The 22,459-nt window shown below is 36.0% G+C and overlaps 1 protein-coding gene across 1 annotated transcript in view; it reads right to left on the reverse strand.

Annotated features, from left to right (window-relative positions):
* LOC113501373 (laminin subunit alpha-1-like) overlaps positions 1-21,054 on the reverse strand; it is a gene marked incomplete at its 3' end in the record, with an annotated part of 68,697 nt that extends 47,643 nt beyond the window's left edge. The window contains exon 1 of the mRNA XM_026882505.1: positions 19,064-21,054. Within this exon, the coding sequence (XP_026738306.1) occupies positions 19,064-19,307 (244 nt within the window). The remainder of the gene's footprint in view (positions 1-19,063) is intronic.
* Positions 21,055-22,459: the final 1,405 nt, after the last annotated feature.

Genomic DNA, 22,459 nt, shown 5'->3' on the forward strand with positions numbered 1-22,459 from the left:
CTACGGGATTCAAATCAATTGCATGCATCGAATGGCGCAGGCGTAAATGAATACATCAGTACCTCTACCATGAGTTTTGAGCGACCGGGCTCGCTAGCGTCTGCGTAAAAAATATCTATGACAAAATGTACAGCGCCCCTAGCGGTCACTTGACAAACTAAAATCGGTAGTATGAGTTGACAAATAAAACCTATCGAAACATTCAAAACGTCTTCGACAGCGAGTAGCGAGCGCGTAACGTTTTGCGGTGGTTTCTCTAAGAAAACGGTACCATGAGTCACAAATTTGACAAATGGTATCGACAAATACCATTACGATTGTAGTTAAGTAACTCACTTGCTAAACAAGGTGTGAAACGGTATTCGGTTTATAGTAATTGTTTAGTTTTGAGTATTTCTTGTGAGAATCATGTCGGCAAGAGAGTATTTAAAATCAAGTAGCACTAGTTAAAAGTCAATTTACATTGAATACACGCTGTCACTTTTTTACAATGAAACATACATAAATTCATTATTAAGGAAACGCTGGAAATAAGTCAGCGTTCACAGAGGGCTCCACCCCAACCAATAGTTTATTAAGTAATATTACATTATATTAAAATAAACTGAATATTTTATGCTCTATGAAGTTTAAAATTATTAGGATTATGCAAACACTAGCTGTAGCCCAGGACTGCGTCCACGTGGACTTCAGTTTATAGCGTTCGGTGGTCCCCGTTGCCATCAGGCTATCTGTCAAATTCAATAAATAATAAATAAATAATAATTATCGGTATAGGAAACAATTCAACAAAACTATCGCGATCAATCGCAAGACATAGGTACTCCCCAAAGTTTCGCCACATAACCATTCCTAGGTACCCACGACACCGCTTTCAATTTAATAATGAAAAATTACTAAATCCCAAAAGAGCAAGAAGAAAAGTGTCCATCTATTTGTGATATCAAAAGAGTTCGTATATCTACATCAACCGCATAATTTAAAAAAAAAAACTTTGCGAAACTTCAACGGTAAAGATGGCGACTTGAGCGGTTTGTTTTTTGCCATCGGAATTTAACGAAATTCTCCATAATCCGAAATCTGCGGATATATGTTGTCGACTCAAAATCAATATATTTTTATGTTTAGTTATTCATATAAGGTTTCGATCGAGTTTACCGTAGTCCTGCATGAAATTATTAATGTAGATTTGAAGCTTTTTCGGGAATATATATCTTACTCTGTCTTTTAAGCAACGTTAGAAAGAAACAACTACATTAGGCGTGAAGTTAGGCACGTTCGACAACATGACAAGTATGACAACACGAATACTACAATAACAATCGAGCTCTCGATAGCGAGCGCGTCAAGGTTTTTTAAACTCATGGTATGAGTCCAATCGAAAACTATTCGATTCGCGTTTATACGCTATCGACTGTAGTAAAGTCATTGACGTTTTCGATAGCAACTCATGGTAGAGGTACAGAAGTTGCCAGAAACAATAGCTTGACACGTGATGACATCCTTGAATTACTCTTTATTTTCTTTAACCATCAATATATAGAACCTACTTTGTACGTTCTCTAGAGCCTCCAGACAGTTACTTTGACCCGCAGTTGAATAGTTATTGGCTGATATTATTTTACTTAAATTTTTATGTTGGTTCTTAACCGTATGATTTTCATCATATACGGACTACTTTGGTTTGAGCAGAAGGGAGTGTCAGACTTTAACTGACTAAAACCCAACCATGCTCCTTCCTTTTGCCCTGTGTGTACCGGAGTGACGGTAGCCCTGCCTTACCAACCTACTGCCTCGCTGGGTTCATAACCCTCAGAAATACATTTCGAATTTGGTTGCAAAGACCCACTTGATAGTGGAAAAAATATTTTTATCATATCGTCAACACCCTATATAATGCTTGTGACAAATTTTCTCGTCAGCAACAGCAACTAGTTATTAATTAACTAGTTTAAAAACTTACTTTCGTTCGAACGAACAGCTATTTACATTAATACGTTTTAAAGCTTAGCAAAGAGGTTTACATTGATATTTAGTTTTATTAACACGTTCGCCCGCTAGTTATAAAGTAGGGTAAGCAGTGTTTAGATAGCCACGCGACAGTAAGCCGATTGGAGCCGAGGCAAGCCGAGTTTAGCCGAAGATTTACGTCAGACGCCATTTGCAATCGGTAAACATGGGCACTATGCTACTAATTAGGTTGCCTGAGGATATGTCTGGATTAAGGTAATTGAATGAATTACGTACATTCAGGCAAGATACATATTTAATTTATTTTTCTATTCAGCTACATCTAGTTTGAAAAGGTTTTCGATTGTTTGAACGCGCCAATCTCATAAATTACTGGTCGGATTTCAAAAAACTTTCAGATAGGTAGTCCATTTATTGAGGAATGCTTTGGAGCATAAACCATCACGTTGTAATTAGTAGAAGCAAATCATTATTGAATTATGTTACAAAAATGGGGAGAAGTTGCGTGCACTTTAAAATCTAATCTTCTTCTCTCTAGCCTACTGCGTCCCACTGCTGGGCAAAGGCCTCCCCCAAATCCTTCCACGACTCTATATTCTGGGCCGTATGGAACCAGCCTGGTTGGTGAGCGTTGAGGTCGTTTCGCCACCGCTTCCTAGGTCACCCACGACGATGCCGTCTGAAGTTTAAAATCTAATAAACCAATTTTTAAAGTACCTAGTAAAATATAAAGATATCAGTACACAATACCACTTTTTCCAAAACCAGGCCTACCCATCATGGTACATTAATATCCAATTCACAAATTACATGCTCAAGCGACCTTTACACCTTGAAACCCTTTCATACTTGCATTAAATGACTTCAGAATCCAGTCATTATTGGAAATAATAACTGAAATTATCAATTTCGAAAATTTAAAATTATTCACCCACAGCGGGATCTCATAAGTACAGGGCAGTTGACCTTTCGGGTCAGAATTAGTGTCCGAGTGAACACTGCTGAGCCACTAACGGACGCGTCGTGATGATACAATGTTTTGTTTTTAGTAATAGGCAGTTTAATTTAAGTTCTACTTAACCAAATCATGTTGAACAATATTTTGAACGGAAGTTTAAAAATTAAAAAAAAAAATAGGTTTGCTTCTCGATGGACAGATAACCTTATGTTTAAAGTAAAATTGTTAGTTTCTACAAGTTTGTAAACAATTTCAAAGTTAGTCAGGCGACATTTTAATCCCTTCCCTGTTTTATGGCAAGCGCGTGTTGCAAGACGAATTTAGTGCTGTGTTTTGTATCTAAAAGGACGAATATAGGCTAATGCGCGCATATTTATTGTATTACTGTTAATTATGTAAGGAAAAACATTCAAATACTGTATGTTTCGATGTATAATTTTGTTTTCAGCCTGTCTTACAAATTATCGTTAAATAATCTCCTCGATGAAGCGGTCGGCTGCAAATGATTTCCTAAACCCGAGTAATTAATTAAAGACCAAAAACAAAATTCAGATTGGCCGTAGCTGGATTGTTAAATTCAATTAATAATATTCGCAAATTTATGACAATGACATTTCGTTTCGATACGTCACGTGACCTTGACCTATCATCTCCATACATTCAAGCGTTTACTATTTATTAATGGTAACGAAATTGTAGAAATCTCATTTTGCTGGAAGATCCAACTCTTTAAATGTGGCAGTTAGGACGTAAAGCGCAGTTAAACTCTACGATTAGCTATATCCTTGGTTTTTAGAGAGCTCGATGATGATCTTAATAAACGCCATTTAATTAAGTAATTAGTTAAAGCACCAATAAGAGATGGCGATCTCTTTTATTAGCGATTATTGAGATGAGATGATTAGGGCTTGATTACCAGTGTGTCGGGGTTAATTATTCTGTAGCTCTAGCTCCTCTTACACATAGAGTGGTGTAGTTTTGCAAGCGAGATAGCACACTACACCGTATAGAGCGGCATCTCGCTCTTACGACTGCAACGGGCTGAGTAAAAGAGTTACTAGTAGGCCTTCTGGTTTAATTTGATTTTTATTACTCCAGTTTATATCGTGTAAGGTAATGTTAGGGTCAAGTTTTGTAGTTCAGAATAGAGTATTTTTAGAGTTCCGTATCCGAACGCTGAGGCTCCGCTGTATATTCGTCTGACTGTCCGTCAATTACCAAGCTGTATCTCAAGAACCGTTTTAGCTATCTAGTTGAAATTTGCACAGATGATTTATTAACGCTAATAATTGTTGCACTTTCTCTCTTTAAGGATATTTGTAGGGAAACCTCCGTGTCCGACTCGCACTTGACTAGTGTTTCTAGTTCTACTTGAGCGGCTTATCTACAATGTCTGCTAAGTAGTGACAAATATTACAATCTTCACAAGTATTCTTTTCAGTATACTTACGTATAAAATTTATACAGCTAGTGTGGATTTATCGGAAACAGCTTTTTCGAAATTTGGTCTATAATCCATCCGTATAAGAAATGCCGACTGTCATTTTTTCTATAAATCATTGAATAAGTTTATTTGGGTATTGTCAATAGGGATGACGACTGGGTATAAAAAGAAAAAATCTCATTAGTCCCTCAGTTAGATAATTGAAAAGTATTAGACCCGTATTTTTTCCTTTTTCAGAAAAACTAGAATTGACAAAGATTAACTGTTTTAAAGTTTAGGAGAGGGGGCTTGTGTCGTAACGATATGGTAAAATTTATACACATTCGTGACGTCATGCGTAAGTTTCATTCACTGTAATTTGGTCAATTTATGTTTGCGGGACAAATTAAAAAATACGTATCCATTATTATACAAAAAACTAGAAGACAGACACAACAAAAAAAAAATTGTCGTCATCCCTATTACTCAATGTTTGCAGTTTGAAGTCTTATGTAGGTAATCTAACCGTCACTTCGCTAAATAGGAAATAATTAAACTTTACTCAAATAGCAAGAACAAGGAATCTAATCGAAAACACGAAACCAATTCTGTCAACTACTGTTTGTGTCTAATCAACATTAGCTCCTAAACAAATGATGACATTACAGCGCGAGAATAAAGCGCGCACAATCAATTGACGGCGAGCTGCGCAGGCGCACCCGACGCGTTATAAATCAAGCAACCGGTAGAGCCTGCCGTAATCTGTGGGCTACAAGTATGAGTTAATATGTAGCGTAATTAAGGGCTGAAGGTAATAAATGGAGTGATTTTATTCACGATGGAAGGCGTTTTGAAGGGACAGTTGTGACGAAGTTTTCCTTATGCTTGCGGCTAAAGATCCAGTTTCCTGAACTCTACTCTTAAGCGACTTTTTTATTTTATGGACCTTCGGCAATTAGCCTTGGCAGTTGGCTAGGAAGTTTATATTGGATAGACTTCCATAAGTTACAAGTGTTAAACATTTATCAAATCCACTAGTTACGGCAATGATTTGTTGGCATAAAGAATTAAAGCCGATCACAGCGGTGTACATAAAAGCCGAATAATTCCTAGATTTTGCGGTGATCTGTCTTCCAGATGATGAGGGCTAAAGCTATAGTTATAAATTCTTATGTCTTCTTCTTTGACTGTGGGGACCAGCACATGACGGTCCATCTTCCACGGGAGCAATCGATCTGGGTCAGGCTGTGTCCCCCGTGGCGTCTGTGTGGCCAGTTCGCGGAACCAACGGTGCGCACGCGCAACCGACTAACTTGATCTGATTTTAGCATATCGAAGGCATAACTTATACACATTACTTCCGCGCGGAGAGCTCGTTAAGTGTTTCTTATTTTTTTATAATATTATAAAAGAAAGTTATAATGTAATAATCTGGAGAATATTTGGTGTCCGAGAAGCTTTACTTGTACCCATTCCCAAAATGTCAAAAAAAATGAGCAATAAGGCATAAGGCATAAGATGGTAAAGAAATAGAAAAATAGCAGTGTAACCCACAGTTGTGCAAAGCATTTTATTCGTAGTCTAGTAATGCGCTAAACCTTTGCTTCAGCTTTACGCTTAAATTAACGATTTGACGTATTTATTCCATAAACAAATTAAGTAAATAAGGGTTTAGACAGCAATCATGGGTGGCTAAATCTCATTAGCAGTAAGCACAGTGTAATATAGTGTTGCCAGCGTAAATAATACAGGATATGAACTAAGTCTGTACCAAATTTCGTCGAAATCCTTTCACTATATTTTGATAGTAACTGTCGTGAGAATGATTCATTATTAAATGATGTAAGGGTTTACTCACGCGTATTTATCGGGGTAGCCCGACTAGTTTCGGACCCAACCGGAGTCCTTAATCATGAGCAGACGCGGCGGGATCGCGAACCCGCCGCGTCGGAAACTAGTCGGGCTACCCCGATAAATACGCGTGAGTAAACTGTTACATCATTTAATAAAGAAATCCTTTCAGTTGTATTTGCGTGAAAGAGTAACACATCCATCCATACTAACAAACTTTAACTTTATATATATTTTAAGCTTTTAAGGTGCTATCCTATTAGATAGCACCTTAAAAGCTTGGTATCGCTGCAATCGCGGGTAAAATCAATACATTATAATGCAGGTTAAGGTGAATGCAAATCAAGCAATTAATTACAGAAACAAAGTGCGGCATCGGTCCGTTAGATCGATTCGGTGTCTCTCGGTAACTGTGAAACGCGAATGAAATTCTCACCTGTACGTGGACCCTTAGGGCTGTCCAAAATTACAAATACGATTTTAGTGAAAAGAACAGAAAAGTATTATATTTCGTTAAGAACACAAATATAACGTGCAAAGTCCAAATAAATTGCAGAAAAATAGAATAATATGGAAGTTGATTTTTTATATTTTTAAGGATCATGAAAATTGATGAATTTTTTTACACGAAATTTTGTTTATTCACCTTTCGTTGTGTCAAAATATCGGTCATAATTTCGGTTAGAAATACAGCTGCAGAATCCCAATTCGTATCTACGTATATTGCGTGGCTGAGGAAGCGTGATTACATAAAAAAGCAACATTCCCACGATACATCATCTTTTTTATGATTTAATAACCAGTTTCGGAAGAGACAGCCCTAAGTAAATGACCACCATATTAAACATTTCGCGAGTATTACGATGTACGGCGGTTCTGATCGACAAATTCTTAGCAAATTGGCCGGCAAATTAATTTCACATAATTTGTTCTTGGCAATTTAATTTTAATAACTTTTAAATGTTCGGGATTAAAGGGCTTAATAACTGTGAGATTGGGATGTGTTGAATATAAATGAGGTTTCGAAATGATTTGGCGGGTTTGACCTTAGGGCCAAACTCTTCACGTAATATTAGTGCAAAAGAGATGGGACAGTGCACTATACTTACGAGCACAGCAGTGTCTCTTTTAATTTCACAACTTCAAAAAGAGTAGTGGTAGTAATAGTAGTGGGCTTTTGATAAAGATTTGTCGAAAAGTTCTAACTATCTGTCTAAATAATTACCGAAAAGTTCAATCATTTTCAGCATAGCAGCTTATGAGCTTTGGAGATAATGCAAAACCTATTCAATTTTTTTTCAACATTCGTAACTTAAAATTGTTGTTTAGTATTTTCTCTTCCAGAGTTTCTTTTTTTTAATTGCTCACCTCTTGGTTATAAGGCAAATATGTCAACTTATTACGTATTACCTCAAGCTCTGTATCAGTTTTATCACACTTCTATGGACATCGGCACCCTCAGGCTAACATCTATAAGATGACAGTTAATTACACGTAACTACATAGTTAGGTTAACTTAGCAGTTAGCAGGTGCCTACGATTTAATTATTCATGCTACAATTAAGATTATCGTGATAATTGACGCTTACGTTTCGCACATTTTAAACGATGTTATGTATTTTCATATATTGTTAAAAGATCTTGACCGTCTATAATGATCTCTTCAAGTAGTATAAAGACTGGTCAAGTGGTTAGAGGCACTGGCTGCTATACCGAAGGTCGTGGTTTCGATTCCCACCCAGGACAAATGTTTGTGTGATGAGCACGATCATTTATTATGTGTCTGGATGTAATCTATACTAATATATAAAGCTGAAAAGTTGTTTGTTTGTTTGAACGCGCTAATCTCAGGAACTACTGGTCCAAATTATAAATTATTTTTGTGTTGAATAGACCATTAATCGAGGAAGGCTTTAGGCTATAAACCGTCACGCTGCGACTAATAGGAGCGAAGATAGGTACAATGGAAAGTGTGAAAAAACAGGGCAGGTATAAATCATAACTTATATCTTCTACCCACGGGAACGAAGTCGCGGGCAACAGCTAGTTAATCTATAAAAGTATGTTTATCAGTTGTCTAGTACTCATAACACAAGCGTTGCGTAGTTTGATACTAGATGGCGTTGTGTGAAAGTTGTGAAATATTATTAATATTGTAACTGTGCGAGAGAGATGCCGTTCTATGCTGTGTAGTATGTTGTCTCGCTTCTACAGTTGCACTTATATTACTGTAATTGGTTGTGGCAGGACCTTACAGGTTAAAGTATCTGCTTACATAAGTGCTAATTTCGTATTTACGACCTTTTTCAATACTTTTTTATTGACGGGATATCGATTTTCATTAGTGGTGAGTATAAACAGTAGGAAGTTATTGAAAATAGTTAAATATATACACAGTATCAACTTGCTTGCTTTAATTAGTTGCCAATTTATAATATTTTAGTGTCTTTCTCACTTTAGTAACAGACAAAAATACGTACAATAGGACAAAATATTATAGAGACATCAGAACGAACAAATCGCAGAAATACAAATAGCTATTACGAATAAACGTCAAAATAACTTGTATAGGGGTTTTCAAGTTTTGCATTCATAGTATAGTTACCTATGTTTTTTCTCCACAATTGGTCACGGAGGACATTGAACCCATGTCGGTCTGACGCAGGTCCTGTCAGTCTAACATTTTTTCTTGTCTATCTTACGATCATGCTTTGTTATGTAATTATATTCTTATGATGACACAGTCTAAAAATATCAGTTGGGTAATTTTGATCATTTTGTGGTTTGCATCATTAGTTTTGTAATGTTTGTTGTTGTTGAGATTTTAATTATTTGATAAATAGTTTATAGGTGTTGTGTTGTGTGTAAACAATTAGATAGATTTGATCTAATTGTTTATTCTATGTACAGAAGGTATGTATTGATAAGAACCATTAGAAACATAATCATGTTTGTTTGTTGATGTATGGTGTTTATACAATAGTATTATGGGATTGATTAAGTAGATAAATTAAGTACAGTCAGTCACACAGTAAAATTTACATAAAAAAAGCAAGTATATGTACACTCTCACTCACAATTGTGTAAAAATCAATCCATTCCCAACACAACAGCCAAAAACTCCAAATACTTAACCAACCGTATTAAAAACTAACAAATCAATGACAGCTTATCAATTCGGTAAGAAAACAAAACACATTCATGTCATTAGAAAACAATAAAACAGAATATCCATTGGAGTGTGGCATTTGTGAAGGAGCATTGACGCGTGCCATCAGCTGTCGAAACTGTCCAAAATGAAAACAAATGGCGGTTACACGACAACGACAGAACGACACTGATACGACACATTGACGTTACGACACTTACGACTCGCCTTTTTTGGCTTTTGTACTCATGACAGTTAAGTTAATTAATTATAGCGTAACATTATTTAAAGGACTGTCAAGTAGGGATTGTTTACATTATTGCTTAATAGCTATATTGCTGACTGTGTACATTATGTATATGCTAACAAAAATACAAAGATGCCTCCACAACTCTTAAACCTGAACATTTCACGAAATAATGCAGGCCAATGATGTCGCTATTAGCTTGATCACTTTTTGGGATAACAAACTATCATTGTTTCCTTGAATAAAATTGAATAAAAATGCTAAAAGTTCACAGCCGTTCTTGAAAGTTAATACTAAATTATAAAAGACAAAATTCAGAGATTCACATTAAAAAAAAACAAAACAGGGTTGTACGTAACCTAATAAAAATAAATAGCCATAATCTAATATTGTCACAGAGTACAAAACAATATACTGTCAATTTCTAAAAACATTATCACTTGCAATTTTTTCTAAGCTTACACTCTTCTATTTATCATTTGGTCATACTGTATCCCTTAGGCTATGTCGGTCGGATTCCTTGCTGACCTTAGGTCACGGTTCAGTGGGCAAGCTCAATGGCTACAGTATGATAGTCGTGTCGGGTCTGTTGTGATACAGCCGCGGTGCGATTGAGCCATCAGTGGACAGCTTTGTTCCGAAGCACGGCTGTTGTTCCGGATAGGAATGAACGTGGTTCGCGGTGTTTACTGTTGAACTAACTTGAACTAATGTAAAGATGTATGAGTGAAAAGAGAGATGTGTAGTGATGTATTACAAGTATGAAAAATTGATAATGATTAAGTTAATAGTGATCGATTGTTAGATGTTTGAGCAATATTAAAAAAGCGATTTATTGAGCATTCACAATAATAATTTTAAAATCAATTTGATTTAATTGAAGTACAATTCAGTCGCTCTATGTGAAAGTGCATATTTTATCCATATAAGACGAATCTTAACGGACCAACTAGCCAGCGTAGCCAGGGAAAAGATTACACGGAAGTGGAACTTAGTAACATCATTTATTTAAACAAACACTAACAATTACAGAGCAATTCATAAAACAATTATTTAATCCCATTTATCTTTTTAAAGACGATCGCGTGATGATACACTATTCCATGCAAATAGTTTCTAACAGTAAACAATAACTAGGGGGTATACAATTATCCCTCAAAGTTAGATTATGACAGCGGTGCAAGCGAGAGGCCGCTCTACAGCTTTTAATGCGCTGTCTTGCTCGCACACTTCCAACAGACTTACTTTTAACGTTCGTGGTAGGCCCCCTGTACCGAGTTACGACACACCAGCTGAAGATCGATGGACAATGCTGTACAATCGATATCTCGCATTTATCGTATCGATGTTTCAACTTGATCGATAGTTGTGTCACAGCACTACTCTGCTTATTGGCTGTGCCTTGTTTGATTTAGAACTTATTATTTAGAACGCATTTGTTATGTTATTATTCTAATTTGTTTAACGTTTATTTTTCGAAGTGTACTGTGTAATCGCTGTCTTATCGGGTATGGGAGGTCTAATATTTAAATCATTTGAACAATGAACATAAAAATAATGACGAATAAATAAATGGATTTGTATCAGTTTTGTCTATTTTTCTTTTATGAATATGTAGATTACATAGAGGTCGCTTCTTGGCAGAAGGTAGTAGCTACTACAACCTACCGACCAGTAATTGGTATTTAAGAAGCTAGGTATTGTTTTTTTAGCAATATTAGGACATCGAGAAAAAAAGAATATTTTATTACTACTGACCTAAGTTATAAATAATAAATATATAAATGCGGACAACATCACATACATTGTTCTGAACACAAAGTAAGTTGCTAAAGCACTTGTGTTATGGAATTCAGATACAACGAAGGTACCACAAACACCCAGACCCGAGACAATGTAGAAATGTGAATTTTTACATTGACCCGACCGGGGTTGAACCCGGGACCTCAGAGCTAGCGGCACCTTGAAACCGGTGCGTACGCCACTCGACCACGGAGGTTGTCATTTCATTATGCTTACCTATGACAAACCTTTTCCTCTTTATCAATAGCTTAAGCCTTTTTTACTACACTAGCACACCTCGTGCTCTAAAAATTAGTGAAAGTAAATCCCGATGCCATTTTTCTAATGTTGCAATAAGTAACGCTATTAATCTTGCTTGTACTTTCAACGTTACTTTCTAAACAAATACTGACATAAGTCCAGTGTGCATTACCACCACTTAAAGTTAGAACTGTCGTGGAAGTGTGACAGAGCAATACACGGCATATAGCTCCATCTCTCTTCCTCTACTGCAGTAATATGACGTTAGGATATCGTGGTAGGCCCCCGAATGCCATAAGCACTCACTAACAGTCGAGATATTTATCGATCACTAATGTTCTTGATTTATCGACATAGGTGCAGCACTAGTTTATTGAATGATTTAATAACTTTATTGGTTCATAAATAAGAATTTTATTTATTGATTGGCGTCTGTACTTATCAAAAGTGATTTTTGTATATGATGTGAACGTTACCATGAAATTCACGTCCAAATTGCTCGACCGATTTTCGAGTAATATTTTGCAGCGATAACTGATATTCGGGTAGACGAAGCTGCGAGCAATAGCTAGTATACTAAAGTTTTCAATAAATATTAACACAATATATCAGAGTAAAGTTTCTTATATCTGTATAATGTCTAATAGCTAATCTTAAACAATCGAAGCAAGTAATATACGAATCTTGGATAGATAGGCGAGCTAGTGTAAGACTTCCCTGAATGAGATTTAAATCGTGTGATATCAGGTACAATTGGTGCACTATGGGTCGCTTTAGAGCCTAATGTAATACCTACTGCTATGTATCGTTCAGGTCTGTGTTTTATTCGGACGCATTAGAAGTACCTGAACATTGGACTTAAGATTTTCCCCAAAATTATCGGTTTAACTCCTGCCAATTTTCCTAAAATAATCCGCATAGGGTTATTTGCGATAGAAGAGAAAGCCATAAGAAGAAGAACAATGCTGAAACCTTTCCTATGTGGGAAGGGGATATTGATCAGGTGTGGAACGTAAAAGCAGATCGAACTGGAACTGCCGAACGTGGCGGCAACAAAACTCAACTGACGTCACCCGGCGGTTAGGTTTAGTCAGTAAGAGTCTGCCACTAACCATTCCCTCCCCTGAGGGGTTTCAATGAGGATTCAACTGCCTATCAAAAAAAAGGTCGAACTGAATTATTCGTAGCTTTCGTAATAATCGTAAATAGGCTTAAAGGAGACCAAGAATAAGAATTACGAGTGTTGATCACAGTTTAGTAAATATAATTTTCCCGTCATAAGGTCTGTTGTCATAATTCATAATCACGAGCCTGCTTCCAAACATCCGTTAAACTTGTTACCAAATAAGTACCTCTACATTAGCTACAACCAAGGCTAGGCTTGATGACTCAAGTTTAGCGTGCGTAGCTGCAATTAGACTGAAATCAAGTTCTGTACAGTGTGCAAATTAGTTCGTTGTTTCTACTTTGGAAATACCAGTAGTGTATAGAGATATAGTCGGCAATGTTCATGACTTAAGGAGGCAGGCGCAAAATTAAAGGATTCTATTAAGGGCCGATTCTCCTATTTACAATGACCGATGAATGAATGGCAGTTGGATTAAATTTGAAACTTTTTCTATTTTCTTAAGCATTTTGGCAACACAATAATTGGAAATTCATTGTTTTGACCGTGAGTATTTCGCCCCTCGCTGAATTTCCGATTATTGTGTTCAAAAATGCTTAGAATAATACGAATAGTGCTAATATAATCCATTTTCCATTCATTCATCGGCCATTTGATTGTAAATAGCAGAATTGGGGCCAAGATCTCACGAAAATCGAAGATAACTTCTCAAAACCTTCACAACTGAAGTTATGTCAGATTCCTTAAGGGCATTCTACATATATGTCGAGCGTATGATGTAGGCGTCATTGTGCAAGCAACCTACATAAACAAAGATCGCACATTCCAACACTACGCTTATACTTTCGTCAGCCGCGATTGACACAAGACAATAGATTAGTGATGGGACGCATGGATAAATCGGTCCCGTTGAGTGATTCGGCCGGTCGCACCGGTTCCGTGGCTAGTGACGCCCCCGATCCGTAATCGTGCGATAACCAGATTGGGAATGGTCGCGGGAATTGATATAACTTTGTCCTTTATCGAGTTTAAGAGAAATATTTATTGTTTCGTGAAGTGATAACTGTTATTGTTTTATGCTGTTTGAGGAGTTGTGTTTGTGTAATCGTGAAAAATCTGTTTTATATTCATAAATAAATTTGGTAGTAATACTAATGCACAATAATTTTTAAGTCCTCACTAGTGAGGACTTTAAAATATGGTAGCTTTTAATGGCTCTCTAACTATAACTATATTCCTGACTAGTCTACAAATCAAATCACTTATTTTTAAACATAGCCATCACACATAAAAACTTAAAGAGCAAGCATCAAGCAAAGAAAATAATTAAGAAATAAATCAGGAAGTCCCGCTAAACACGCCGCAGCTGGCAGCCCTAATCCCGGGGTTGATAAATGCGTTCACTTGATTGAGACTTATTCGTTATTACAGAGTTATCGGATTGCGGTAACATGATGACAATATTATGCGGGACTATTGCTGATGGGGAAATAATATAGTCCCAGCGATGATTGCACGTTAGTCGTTACTTAATATTGGTAAGTTACGATTTATTGCCGCCAGCCTGGCTCGGTGTGAGGTTTGATGATAAATACTATCTAATATGTATACGTCAGAGGAAAATATAATAAAAATATAGGTACCTAACTTTGAAGAGCAGATTTTTAATTTCTTTTGAAAATACATCTTAAGGGCAAATATGTAAAAATTATAGAAATAGTTTTATTTCTTCAAATCGAAATAATTAGCCCGCCGTTTAGAGCGTAAAGCAGATGTTACTATAAAATGTCTACTATTCTTTTTATATAAGTAATATTTGTGTCTAAGTTCTAACGTCTAACTAGTTTAATTTCAAATAATATTTATAAGAAAAAAATAAAAACCACTCTTTAATCCAACACTTACGCAACTGAAAGAATTTATCGTCTAAGTTTTTGATTCACATTATCAACTCTTATTAATTAATTAATCAGCATTAATCTTGGATTAACTTTTGTATCGATAGACGATATGAGAGGGTTATTGTTATTATATTTGCATGTAGCTCACGATTGATTGGCTCATTCCCGTGATTGATGGTCCCGCGTTACCACAACACTATACCTGTTTTATAAATAGGGTGAATAGGGCTGGTTGGCGGTAGTAGAATTGAGAAATTTTTGATTTTTTTTTTTTGGAAATGATTTTGATTAGAAAAAAATTGTCGTTAAATATTTTCCTGTTACATTTGTTAAAATTTACAAATTGGGTGTAAAAAAACTGAATGAATTTTTTTGAAGTCGGTTAAAGGCGCGATATTTTGATTGTGACTGGGAGATTTTTAGGGATTCCTCATTCTATCAGTGCAATATTTTAGTTTATTTATTACTATTTTGTAATCGTTTTCTTATTATTTTTTCTGAAGATTGTTTGTCGAACCCTTTTTCAATAAGCCATCTTTCATATTTACTTACACAAAATCACACACAGTCCCCACATATGTATGTTTCTAAAATTATCTGAAGTGATGACACTTTTATTTTTATATTTTAGTTAAGAAACCATGTAAATATATTCCGTTGACTGGAGAAGTCAATAAAGTTTATATATTGTTTGATTTCACTCGTGTTTACAACCTACAGTTTAATTAAAAGAGGCAGTAAACGCTGAACTAAATTATGTTAATTGGAATTGAGATTGGTATTGCTTTTTATTTCTTATAAGTGGGCAAGTGTATTGATTGCGTCCGTAAGTGATAATGGTTTTCTAAGGATTCGTTGAGATCTTGAGAGCGTTCACTGAGATCTTGTTTTAATGTTTGTAGATGTAACTGCACTGCTATTATTTTAATTAGTAAAAGTGGTAAAACACCCTGTTAATGGTTTCTTACTCCGTTTATTCTCTGTCATCAGGCTGTTTCGAATGAACAGGATGGCTAGACAGTTAAAATAGTCACAAATTGTGCATGTCTTTCGCCAAATAATAAAAAATCGTGTTTCAGGAACAGTAAGGTCAGTAATATATAATGAGTGAAAAGTTTTTATTTTATTTTACGAGACTGATTCGTATTAGCCAGGTTTTAATTTTAAACAATTCTAAATAGATGTTCCTTTGTTAAATGAATACGTATTTAAAACACATAAAGAAGTTGTTTAAAAACGTGAAATTTAAAGACCTTAGTATTATGTGAACCGTGAACCTGACTGTCAAAACAACAGAAAAAAAACTTTTTAAATACATCGTCACTTGATATGGTAACTAAATTCTCCTTTATAAAATAAGTTCAGGCTAGAATTGCCTGCTGTGTCGTATGACAACATACCAAAATACAGAAGCAATCGCAATTTATATAATAGCAATAAATGTCTTGTACATAAACTTAAATGAAAAATAAAATCGGAGCTCATATTCCGACAACAATACCATTTACCCTACAACATTAACAGTATTCCGAAACGGATATTATTCAATTGTTAAACAAAATATGCCTCACAAATTATGCAGATCGAAGTTATGGATTGTCCATCATTTTGATATCAGAATATTATGATAACATCACTTTATCTAAAATGTTACTGAACGTGATCGTTCAGGCTATATTTTGATGAGTTTGATCATCTAAACAATCAATCTTATATGTATAAATGAATTAATGATTCAGTTGATTATTGGTGAACAACTTATTATAAGATTAAGATGAATAATAAGGTCTTGTAAAGCAGAAAAAACAATAATGCTCACATGAGTATTTTCTAACTAGGAATCAAAAAATACAACCCGTCAAGTGCGGATAGGACTTGCGATACCAAGGGTTCTGTCGAATCTAAAATTAAATGAAACCGCGATAAAATCCTTAAAAGTAGTTTCATTTCAATGTCTAATATTCGCGTAAACCTAAGAAACCACTACAAAGAAACTACTTAGCAAAAAGAAATGATAACCCATCATCATGTGACCGTGCAAACTATTTCATAACCTTAATTTTGATATGTAGTCTTTTTTGACACAGTCGCACTAGAAATATACATCTTTTACTTACGGAACAAAGACAATCAATTATCATTCTAATTAAACAAGATTAATTTTTATCAATAGGATACGTGGGCGGTATTCGGGGCATCCTACTTAACCTGTAACCTCTAATCTAAACATAAACCGTTTTTTTTTTAACTTTAATTAAAACAACATTGAATGTTTATAAAAATATAAATACTCGCAAGATTTTATCAAGTGCCATTAGGTATAGAGACAGTCATATCAATATTTTAGAGGAAAGTTGAAAAAAAAAGAGAAGCAAGAACTCCGAAAGTTTACTAACATAAATTATTTTGCACACTACTGCGAAACGTGTCTAACATACTAATACATGCCTTTTCATAATGCCAAAATATGTTTCGGCAAGTTTTCAATTTTATTATAGGTAACGTTTTTTTGTGAACCCTACTTTAAGCTCCCCAATTAGCTGTTATTTATCCCACCGATGTGTTAGAAACCAGATGAGCTATTAAGCTGTTATCAGCTATTTCATGAATGGATTTGGCAACGGTACAGTATCGGTTCGTTGACCCCGCGCCGCGCGATAACCTGCGCACGCGCAGACTTGAATGACACTTCCTTAGATTGTGTTGTTCAGACGTATATGGACTTCAAGTGTCTCTTATTGTAGCTTTTAAACCTTTTACAAATAAGGCTGGACTTTGGTTTAATACTTTTTGCCTGTTCATGATGGATGAGCCAAACTTGGATTAGAAACTGGTTTTTAGTTTTTTCTGTTGATTATTTCGGGTTGTATAAATCAAGGACATAAAACAATTGATGACTTGCAACCGGCTTTTGGCTTGTAACCGTCGATGGCCTCGTGGGCTCACATCGGACTTTTTGGATCAAGTTCAACTTCCAAGTGTGAACTACTTTAAATATTTTTCTTCTATAAATGTATTCTTCCCGAAGGATACATGTATTTAAAAGCCTCTAATTTCTTCCTAGTCCATATTATACAGTCTATTGATCTATAATACGTATTATATTATATTAGTATTATCCCAAAGTTTTACATCTAGATACTTCCATATGAAGTCTCCTCTATCAAACGCATACTAAAAAAATCATAAATAATACAAGTTCTTAAAACTTTGCAGACACGTTATTCCTTGTAACAACTTTCAAGATAAACGCTATCATCCAGATAAAAAAGACCACACAAATAACCAACAAAGATATTCGCCAAAAACAGGTCCAAAGAATCGCCAGTGGAGTGATAAGGGTCTGGTCCGGAAGTACTGACCTCCTTGGCAAAGGTCGCGGTCCAGTTGCTGTGGTCAAACTTCTCAGATTACGAACCCTTGAAACTGGAGCGATCGATCGGCGAAAGGCGGAGAAATTTTTTCGGAAGAATTTTTGACACGTTGACGTTGAACTTTGGTAGTGTATTGCACATACCTCATAATGTATTTAAGCTACTCTGTATGTATACTTATGGGGTATTGTATGATCTGTATTTTGCTTATTTTAAACGGTGTTTCTCAAGGTTCAGTCCTCAAAACAAATAGACTCATATAGAACCTCAAATAGACTTATTATGATTAAGTTCAGATATAGTCGGGGAAAGTTGTTTTTCAATCTAATGCCATTGTTTTTGGAATATTAACCCTTATTTAATTAGCGGACGTGAATTGCTAAGTATATATTACCAGAACCTTAAGATCCTTTCACACTGTACGGAACTCAAATTACACTCTTCAAGTAGATATGGGATTGCATTTGCAAGTTAAATACAACCCGAAATCTTAGGTACAAAATATGTATCTACAGATAACGTCATCTAATAAATTTCATATACATTTTAAAATTTTGCGTCTACGTATTAAAAATTTTCGTCCATTGACCTTAAGTAAGTAGCGATAACAAAATATAATTAAATATTGAACTTACTTTTTAGTGACGAAAAAGGTTATCAAAATGAGAAAAGTCAAGGTTTGTTGTGTTTGAAGTTTAAAGAATGTGATCGATGTGATGAGTCGGGATAGGTATGAAATGATGACCGTTATGAAAATTAGGGATAAATTGGGAACCCACAGTAAAGTATTGGATGGTTACTGCTACGCCTACTCTAAAATTAGCTCAATCTGAAAAGCTTTTGAAAAGCGATATGCACAATAAAATATCAGCTTTTGCGCAAATTTTCTTTTTACTTTTCTTCGGTTACTGGGATATCTATCTTACTTTCTTGTGCCATTTATCGCCACCTAGACTGTAAAAACTCATACCAAATTCTAAGTCAATCGCTACTATCATTTCTTAGATTTTAAGTTTCATACCATATTTGAGTCCCAGCCAGGTTTTATGGAACGGCTGGTATCGTCTTGTTGACGAGGGTGGTCGCGGCCTCCTGTACGGGGACCCGCATGGGCTCGCGCAGCAGAGGTGGAAATATCTCTTGTCCCGGATCTTCTCCGCAGCCTTCAGCCGCTCCCGGGCCAGCCTCCCCGCGCATCGCCGGGGCCCAGACGTCGCCAGAGCCGAGGCCACGGCCATCGCCACCAGGAAGTAACACCACCGCATCACTACCACTATTCATCCATAACTCTTGGGGACCATCACTCACATGTCACAATCACAACTCTACCTTAGTACGAAAACATTAGGCCGAACTTATCGCTAAGAAAACTTCCTTACCACACTGATTACAATATAAAATAAGCTTCAGCGATAACCATTCATAGGAACCAGAACATAAATTCTAAACAATTTATGTTTAACTGATTAGGTTTCGCTTCAACACTTAACTATAACTTAGTCGCGCAATTAACTTGCCGTCCGTTCGAACAAATTTCCCAAGCCCAATCTCGGGGTAACGTGAAAACTTTTTGACGGTAACAATGAATGAACGTAAACGCGTGTTATTGTTATAAGTAGTTCGTATACGGCGGATGGTGAGGAGCGTGCGTGCTCGCCGGCGGTGACGCGGCGACTGGCAGCGCGAGTGCTGCTCGAGGACTACGCACCACGCTGTCCTGGGCGGCTAAGTTCGCGCTTTTGGGCGAATCATGAAAGCTTTTGATGAGCTTAAAGAAGACAAGTCTGTATAAAAAGGGAGTGAACGTGGCTGTACGTTTTTTAATATTGCTCCCAGTTTCTTATTAGAGATTATGATATTAATCCATTGTAGCCAGAACAATCAGTATCCAATAAGAATGAACTCTTATCAACAAAACACTCAAATCTTTTCAAGCTCCCTGATCCATAAAATTGTTAGGCTGAGTATTAATTCACTGACTAATTAAAGGTTATCAAACTATCCAAATGTAAAGGGTTCAGATCCCATTCATCTAAACAGAAAGCGTCATATTAGCGGCGTGGTACCGGCACGCGAGTCCCTAATTAGGCCGCGTTCTGATCTAGAGATTGCCGGTGATAAGCAATGATAAAACTCGCGGGTGGTCGCCGGTCCGGCTCGCATCCGTCACGATAGCCGGTTGTCGGCTAGTGACGTAGATTAGCCGTAAGTTGGCAAGGCTTGCTGTTTCGTGGTGTGCACTTGCATAAGGTCTATCTGTCTTATGCTGATGGAAGATATAATGAATACGCAACTTCCGTACTTTAAATTTTAAGAAATATTTTCTAGTTTCTGACGATCACTTGTCCATATTTTTTGGATTACACGGTTTATTGCTCAATTTATCAAATATTATTGATCTTTTTGAATTTTATTTAACTTGTATCAAAAGTTAGTTATCAATAGCCATGTTTGTTATTATTCAGGTCCCAAAAATACCGTGTTTGCTAAAAATTATCGAAGTTTTTTTAAATATCATAAATACATATAAGGTACATATTTTACTAATAAGATTTATTACCTCTGCCTTACATTAATTAAATACATCTTGCAACTTTATTCGCGGAGTCTGATACTTCAGTGCTTTCTCATTGAGACAATACGAAGTCGATTAACAAGATCACAGTTCCGATACCAATAAGTCTGTTGTGCCCACATGAGGAAATGAGCGTTAATATATGCAAGCAAGTGAAAGGAACAAGGGCTCGAGACTAACCTATCACGATCGAACAGGACACGATAGAAAGTTCAATTCTCACTTGTTTGTAGGAGTCGGAACAATAGGATGTGTGGACAGAACTCAGATTGTCTTGTACAAACCAGCTGTTGTAGTAGATGACGTCAAAATGGAACGCGGAATGGGATTATGAGGTCTTCTGGGTGAACATCTAGTGTTTTTTAGAAGAAAAATCATTTCTTTGCGGTTGTTTGGTGCAGTTCAAAGTTCAATGTTTGGAGAACAGAATTTATCAAGAACTTATCTTTATAGGAATATAATTAGTTGGACATTTTCGTGTGTAATTTGCAGATAGAGAAGTTAACAATTCAATTGCAAATAAGGATCACTTTTGGCCTTGTTCTTGAAAAGTCTGAACTTTAGGAGGCGATGTCCCCTGACTTTGTTTCGATGGATCTCCTCAGGGCAGTTAGAAAATATCGACTCCAGATACCTTAATTAAAATGACATGTATATGGTCTGACTATTGAATTACATTAGACAATTATACTTAGTCAATAATATCATTTTTTTTATAAATTAGTTGCATTAAACCTAGAGAATTGAAGACAAAAAAAGCTATTACCATTAAAGCCTGTCTTTTAATAAAATATAATGTAAAACTTGATATGAACATTCTGCGTATCAGATATTCGCGGAACTGCAAAAATTAACGGAATCAACTGAGTGACCATTATAACGTTATTTGGAATAGTCCAGTGACACATCTGGCATAGATTAGAGGATGTTGCGAATTTGATAGACGACGGGAACTATGTTGTATTTCCTCTGTATGCTTAGAATTTATCTGCGTATCAGAGAATAGGACTATCGACAAAGTATTATGTGTTGAACCATGATAAAATTCATAGAGATTTTTCGTTCTACGTACACATTATGAGGGCTCCGATCAGCTTATTTACTTCTTTTTTTAAACGATACTACTTCCGAAATAATCCATGTGATGCGGATGATTTCACAAACTTTCAAGTTTCATGAACAAATGAATCCAGCAAGCGTTCGTGGATCATACAAATGCTGGTTCTACGCAGAGATCTAACCGGCGAAACGTCGCTAACTTATACTCGACTCTCCATCCATTTCGATAGTGTCCATTCTTATAATGTACAAAGAAAAACAAATCAGATAAATAAATAAATCAGACCCATATCTTTAAAACACACGGTAAATGGGAGTTGTGTAGTTGGATAACACGAAATTCACGATATGAACAAAAATATAACTCAATTATTTCATATTGCATAAAAATCCACCCAAATGTTTTTAAAAAGTGGTTTGACGTGTTTAACCAATCATACTGTTGTCAAAACATGATATACCTACTCTCTAAAACCAAGACCTATTTTTAGGGAAACAGCACTTACGACCCCTTCAGGGGTACAACCACGATAGGGCCTAACAAAGGGTCATTAACACTGGTCCACAATGGGCAGTACATCACAGACGAGCAGGCGCAGGATTCATGGGGCAGGCGATTAGATTACACGACGCATGCGCACGCGCACGCCGCTCCCAATCCGTATTGTGAAGTATGAATGGATTTTCGAAAGAGTTTTGCATTGATAAAAAGATGATCATGATTTTTTTGGGTTTTGACTGGTTTTATTAATGTTCCGTACATCTGTAACCAGGCTGTAGTGA

This window comes from Trichoplusia ni, chromosome 15 (assembly GCF_003590095.1).
Source record: "Trichoplusia ni isolate ovarian cell line Hi5 chromosome 15, tn1, whole genome shotgun sequence".
NCBI classification, from domain to species: domain Eukaryota; kingdom Metazoa; phylum Arthropoda; class Insecta; order Lepidoptera; family Noctuidae; genus Trichoplusia; species Trichoplusia ni.